Raw genomic sequence first — 7307 nt, 5'->3', positions numbered from 1 at the left:
TTTTTGAAAAAGTAATTTTGTAATTTTCGAGAGAAAGTGTAATTTTAAAAGTTTAAATTAAAAATTAGAAATTAATAGTTATAATACTATCGGGCATGCCCATTTAGACTTGGTTTGTACTGGTGTTGTACATTTGTTTGGACCATTGTCCCTTGTCACCCATTACTGCCCATGGTCCAACCGGGCAAGTCTGACTATTTGACAGCTCTACTTGCGTAATGTATAAAGTGATTTCCTGAGCTCTTGTTTTTCTTTTTCTTATGTTGACCCGATCGTACACTGTTCTGTTCACGCGGAATATCTAGTCGTCCAAGAAAGAGGAAGAAACAGGAAGACCACCTCCATGCCATGCCGATCTCGGATGTGGCCTCTTTGCTTGGAGGTGCTGCTCTGGGAGCTCCTTTTTCTGTTATTTTTAATCTGCTGATGGAAGAGGTCATGAAAGTGAAGGACTTCAAACCCATCTCCAGAGATCTCTTGTCAATCATGCAGAGACTGGTACCGATTATCAACAAGATCGAGTCGATGTCACAAGGATCGGGCCCATCTGAGGGTGAACTAAATTTTCTGTTCGAAACGATGAAAAGAGCTGAGGACATGGTTAGCAAGTGCTCACGCGTCAAGTGGTACAGTATTGGCGAGAAAACTTGGTATACCAGGAAAATCAAAGAAATCAATCGGGATTTTCTCAGGTTTTTTGACCATGTTTTACCGCTGATCCAGTACAAGAACCTGTCAAGCCTGAGTACGAAAATTGACATATTGACTGATACCCTTAAGGGATCTGCGGAGCTTTTTGTAGTACCGCAGCCCGAAACAGTTACTATATTTTGGTTGCTCCGGCCATTGAGGGAGCTAAAGAAGATGCTTCTTGAAGACCATGTGGTTACTGTCGTGGTTTCTGCTCCTTCTGCCTGCGGGAAGACCATGTTGGTCTCAAAGCTCTGCCATGATGCGGATGTTAGAGGTACACACACAGTCTTCGTTTTCCATATTTATATGCAACATCATCTGGTCTTTGTTTCTCATGTAGTTTTTTTACTTTGGCAGGAAAGTTTAAACAGATCTTCTTCATCACTGTGTCAAAAGCCCCTAACGTAAGCCTCATCGTCCAGAGGTTTCTCCAGCACACAGGTCGTGAAGCAAATGATTTTGCTGACAACTTGGATGCAAGGCTCTGCATTCAACAATTGCTTCCGCAACTTGGAGAGAGTGGGCCTATTTTGTTGGTTTTAGATGATGTTTGGCCTGAGGATGAGTCCTTGCTTGATACGTTTCTGATTCAGTTACCGGATTACAAGATTTTGGTGACTTCTCGAAGCGAGTTCCTGCGTTTTGGTCCCACTTATTCTTTGGAACCCTTGATCGATGAAGATGTCAAGAACCTTTTCATGGACTGCACACCTCATCCCAATTGTCTAACGTGCGCTAAGCGTAACGATATTCTCCTGAAGGTATTGGCTCTGTTCTGTGCACATATGAAGTGTTAGTTCAAGTCCCAAACATGTTATTACTGAAAAAAATGAGGTTCAGCCGTTCAGGTCAATTTATTGATTTTCTAAATAGCTAGTATTCATTATATTATCGAATAAGAAATCAAACATTTCATTTAACCTTCAATTTTATTGATGATGCAAGAATAAATTCAATCATTTCCTTTTGACTTTGCGAGGATTCAGATAGGGGGCGGGTGCAATTATCTATTACCTGCAGCGAACCCTCCTTGCAGGTAATAAGTTTATGTACTAGGGAATGTGTGTTACAACCTTATTCTGTTCCGAGGTGACAAAAGTGCTGACTCATTTATGCTTCGCCGTCGACTTAGCGGATGACTGTTCCTTTTACTTGAAACTTCCCCAACTGGGAAACTAAGGAATATATATATATATGCTCAATGTTGTCCAGTTCCTTGTCTCGAATTACGTTTGTCCTGACCTGGTTAAGTAATTTTTTTTTTTCACTTGTAGTAGCATATGTAACGGTTGCGACTCTGAGATTGAACATGAAAGACCTGTGAATGTCTTGGGTGTTCTTTGGCATCGTGAATGTTTCTGTTGTGATGCTTGTCACATACCAATTGCTATCCACGAGGTTAAAAACCATGTACGAAAAAACTCCCTTTGGAATTTGCTTGGTCGCCATTTGTATTATTTGATAGAGAACATAAATTCTTGATAACAACTAACTCTACAGGTTTCAAACTCAAGAGGCAAGTTTCACAAAAGCTGCTATAACCGGTACTGCTATGTCTGCGAAGAGAAAGTGAAGGTATTCACAAGTTATGGATCCCTGTTTGGTGATTTTCACGGTGAGGATTGAATGTTTACTGTTACTGTATTCTTTTAGGTGAAAAAACTCCAACAACATCATTTCTGGGAGGGTAAGTACTGCCCTGCTCATGAATCTGATGGAACTCCCAAGTGTTGCAGTTGCGAGAGGTTAGAGGTGAGTTTACCTCTTAAAAAGCAAAACACGGTTAAAGGGGATGCGAAAAAAGAGAAGGAAACTAAAGTCCTCAAGTTTGACTTCTTAGGATCTTTTCTTTTCTTTGCAGCCTATGGGAATGAATTATGTAATGCTCGGTGATGGTCGATGGCTATGTCTAGAATGTATGGAATCTGCAGTTATGGATACTTATGAAGTCCAGCCTCTGCACTTTGAAATCCGTGAATTCTTTGAAGGCTTAAACATGAAGATTGAGAAAGAATTTCATCTTCTTTTGGTGGAGAAAGAAGCGCTGAAAAAAGCTGAGGAAAAAGAGAAGATTGTGAGTACATTTTCTAACTTAAAGTTCCATCTCTCCTCTCTCTCTCTCTCACTCACTCACATGTGTTGTAAAGTGCTTACACAAGCAGGACTCTCAGCATGGGGTGGTAATCAGAGGTATTTGCCTGAGTGAAAACCAGATTGTCACGAGTGTAAGACATTATAAAAGATCAAGTTGGTACTCTTAGAGACTTCAACTAGATTGCACTTTTAATTCTGTTATGCACAGGTCTCAGAAAGGCCACCGATGGGGCAGAACAAGCAGCCAATAGGCCTGGTTACTGAATCCCAAATGGTTGTTAGTGAGTGCGAGGTCACTGCAATTCTCGTCTTATATGGACTTCCTAGGTACTATGATCTTTTGTACTCATCTCATCCTTGGAAGGGGTCTTGCGCAAATAAACTAAATCAAATCTTTTGGAAACACAGGTTACTAACTGGATATATATTGGCTCACGAGATGATGCATGCTTATCTTAGACTCGATGGTAAAGCACACCCAATTTCTATTAAGGATGATTGATCATTCCCCAGTAAGGAAAAAGTTGGTGAGGTCTCACAAGTGTGTTTGGTTTTGGTTACAGGATATACGAATCTGAACAAAGTTCTGGAAGAAGGAATATGCCAAGTGCTCGGCCACATGTGGTTGGAGTCTCAGACATACGCCTCCACTGACGCATCAAAGAAAAGAGAGTGCGCGGGTTTCGAGAGAAAGCTGGTGGAATTTTTGAAGAATAAGATAGAAACAGATGGCTCACCGGTCTATGGTGCCGGGTTCAGGAAAGTTAACCACGCGGTGGGCAGTTCCAGTCTCCAGGAAACCCTCAAAGAGATTCGTCGCTGGGGTTGAAGACCGAAGACGATCCCAGTTTTAAACCTGCCATTCACGTCACATACCGTATACATATGTGTAAGGTTTGTGTACCCCATCACTTGTACCCTTTCGGTTTCTACTTCTCTATTGTCTTTTGAGTGTCAACACGTTTAAACTTATTAAACTTTATCTGAACTGTTTGTTATTGTATTCTTCCTGTTAAGTTGGTACCGTGTGTCGTTAAAACTTTAATATTCTTATAATTATATTATATATTGTTTTATTTGTGTTTCATATATATGAAGTGTTTATTTGTCTGATCATGTTCCGTAAGAAAGAGCAGACGAAGAATAAGAAAGAATAAAAATCGTAATAAATGAGAAGAAGAAATAGTATACCAAAGAAGAGAGGTTGATGTTATTAGGTTCGAAAGGGGCAATCTGATTGCAATGCATTACATGCTTTATATAGAACAAAAATCAGACAAATAATACCGTACGAATTTACGATGATGGGCTCCACATTAACTTGTATATGCAAATTCTTGATTTTGTAACACTCCCCCTTGGAAACTAGCATCATGTTGCCTCATTAAAAACTTTAATAGAAAAACCCAGTGGAAAAAACCATAGTAAAACAAAAAGAGTACAACTTAGAAGCTCCCCCTCGAATAGACGATCGTTACAGGTCTTGTTGATGACACATTCCAATGTTGTAAACATGTTTTCTGAATATCGTAGTGGGTAGTGACTTCGTAAAGAGATCTGCAGCATTGTCACAAGATCGAACATATCTTACTTCAATTTCTTTATTTTTCTCGAGTTCTTGGGTATATGAGAAGAACTTCGGTGGAATATGTTTGGTTCGATCACTTTTGATGTATCCTTCCTTTGTTTAAGCAACACATGTTGCATTGTCTTCGTATAAGATGGTCGGTTTTGAGTTGACGTTGATCCCAATACTCGATAAGATGTGTTTACTTATTGATATGAGCCAAATACATTCTTTGCTTGCTTCATGAAGAGCAATTATTTCAGCATGGTTCGGGGAAGTGGCTACAAGTGTTTGTTTCTGGGATCGTCATGATATAATGGTTCCTCCAACCGTGAAGACGTACCCTGTTTGTGATCGAGCTTTATGGGGATCAAATAAATATCTTGCATCTGCAAAGCCAACCATTTCTCCATTAATATTCTTAGGATAAAATAATCCTAAATCGATCGTTCCTTGGAGATAGCGAAAGACATGTTTGATCTCATTCCAATGTCTTTGCGTAGGAGATGAACTGAACCTTGCCAAAAGATTAACATCAAATGATATATCAGGTCGAGTACAATTAGCAAGATACATAAATGCTCCAATTGCACTTAGATATGACACTTTAGGGCCAAGTATCTTCTCATTTTCTTCATGTGGTCGAAAAGGATCATTTTCAACATTAAGTGATCTGACGACCAGAGGAGTGCTAAGTGGAGTTGCTTTGTCCATGTTGAATCGCTTTAACACTCTTTTCGTATATGTAGACTAGTGTACAAATATACCCTTTTGTGAATGCTCAATTTGTAGGCCAAGACAATACTTTGTCTGTCTGAGATCTTTCATCTCAAATTCTCCTTTTAAATAATCAGATGTCTTTTGTGTTTCTTCTTTAGTCCCAATAATATTTAGGTCATCAACATATACGGCAATGATAACAAATCCAGATGATGTTTTATTGATGAAAACACATGGGCATATAGGACTGTTTACATATCCTTCTTTAGTTAGATGTTCACTGAGACGATTATACCACATGCGTCCAGACTGTTTTAAACCGTATAATGATATTTGCAATTTTATTGCACATAACTCTTTGGGTTTAGAACTTAATGGTTCTGGCATTTTAAATCCTTTAGGGATTCTCATATAGATATCAGTGTCCAAAGATCCGTATAAGTATGCAGTAACAATGTCCATTAGACGCATCTCTAGATTTTGATTAGCCGCAAGACTCATCAGAAATCTAAATGTGATTGCATCCATAACATGAGAATATGTTTCTTCATAATCGATCCCAGGTCTTTGAGAAACGCCTTGAGCTACTAGACGAGCCTTATATCTCATAACTTCGTTTTTCTCATTTCGTTTCCGGACGAAAACCCATCTGTACCCAACTGGTTTCACAGTTTCAGGTGTGATTATAATAGGACCAAATACCTCTCGTTTGTTATGTGAATCAAGTTCGACTTGTATTGCATCTTTCCATTTTATCCAATCATGTCTCTTTTGACATTCCGAGATAGATTTTGGTTCAGGGTCATCACTCTCTTCGTCTATTTCCTTCGAAACAAAGTATGAGAAAAAATCATCAACACCATTCACTTTGTTTCGATTCCATATTTTTCTATTATGAATGTAATTAATAGAAATCTCATGAATTTCTTCAGAATCATGATGTTCGACATTATCATCGACCTCGTTGTTCATCTCTTTCAACTTCTCTGCTATATTGGAATGATTTTGTTTTTCTGCATCCTTTCGTTTTCTAGGATTCTTATCCTTAGAACCAATAGGTCTACCACACTTCAAGCGTATTTTAGACTCTCATGTATTATCTTCTACTCCACGTTCATGTGGTATTTCTACACGAACCTGAGCATTTGCAGCCGGTATATGTGATTTTGTAACCAATTTGGTGTTTGCAAAAGCATCGGGTAGTTGATTTGCGATGCTTTGTAAATGCATAATTCGACGGACCTCTAATGCCGACTTTTTTGTAGGGGGATCAAGGTGTAGAAAAGATGGTACACACCATTTGATATCCTTTCCTACTTGTTTATTTTCTCCCCCTAGAACTGGGAATACTTTTTCATCAAAGTGGCAATCAGCAAAACGTGCTGTAAATACGTCACCAGTTTGTGGTTCTAGGTATCGTATAATTGATGGAGAGTCACAACCAACATATCCCTAACCTCCTTTGGGGTCTCATCTTTGTAAGTTGGGGAGGTGCAATTGGCACATATACAGCACAACCAAAAATTCTTAAATGAGAAATATTTGGTTCTCGTCCAAATGCTAACTGTATTGGAGACGTCTCACCCGAATCAGTGCTTCTGCATGCAAAATAGCATGTCCCCACGCGTAAGTTGGGAGTTTAGATTTCATGTTCAATGGTCTCGCAATCAGTTGTAGACGTTTAATTAATGATTCAGCCAAACTATTTTGTGTATGAACATGAGCGACAGGGTGTTCAACATCAATTCCAGTTACCATACAATAATCATTGAATGCTTGAGAGGTAAACTCTCTTTATCGGATAATCAGGAAACTGAGCTCTTAGTTTGATTATCTGAGATAAAAATCTCGCAAATACCACATTCCGAGAAGACAATAGACTTACATGTGACCATCTACTCGACGCGTCGATCATTACCATAAAATAATAGAATGGTCCACATGTGGATGTATAAGTCCACAAATATCGCCTTGAATTCGTTCAAGGAACTTTGGTAACTCTTAATCTATTTTGGTTGGCGGTGGTCTTATAATCAACTTTCCAAGAGAACACGCAGTACATGTCATTTTATTCCCCTGATAAACTTCTTGGGGTTTCAGTGAATGACCATGTGAGTTCTCGATGATTTTTCGCATCATTGTAGTGTCTGGATAACCAAGACGATCATGCCATAGTGTAAAATTACTAGAATTTTCCTTAATCACCAAATGTGATTCAATGGCACTTATATAT

At 38.9% G+C, this 7307-nt stretch overlaps 1 protein-coding gene across 6 annotated transcripts; it reads left to right on the top strand.

The window, feature by feature from the left end:
* The first annotated feature begins 197 nt into the window (after positions 1-197).
* On the top strand, positions 198-3863 carry LOC106390373 (protein DA1-related 5). Of its 6 annotated transcripts, none has more exons than XM_022705600.2 (11): positions 198-967; positions 1051-1454; positions 1680-1729; positions 1971-2091; positions 2194-2268; positions 2347-2445; positions 2555-2767; positions 2841-2918; positions 2996-3114; positions 3196-3254; positions 3351-3863. In XM_022705600.2, the coding sequence occupies exons 1-11, from the start codon at positions 349-351 to the stop codon at positions 3614-3616; spliced, it is 2103 nt and encodes a 700-aa protein (XP_022561321.1). In that variant the 5' UTR covers positions 198-348; the 3' UTR covers positions 3617-3863. The 6 variants fall into 6 exon arrangements, with proteins under 6 accessions (XP_022561321.1, XP_022561322.1, XP_022561320.1 ...); XM_022705601.2 differs by having other exon boundaries at positions 1968-2091; positions 2856-2918; XM_022705599.2 differs by having other exon boundaries at positions 199-967; positions 1968-2091.
* Positions 3864-7307: the final 3444 nt, after the last annotated feature.

Source organism: Brassica napus, chromosome C7, assembly GCF_020379485.1.
Source record: "Brassica napus cultivar Da-Ae chromosome C7, Da-Ae, whole genome shotgun sequence".
In the NCBI taxonomy this organism is placed as follows: domain Eukaryota; kingdom Viridiplantae; phylum Streptophyta; class Magnoliopsida; order Brassicales; family Brassicaceae; genus Brassica; species Brassica napus.
This window is presented reverse-complemented; position numbering and strand designations above follow the sequence as displayed.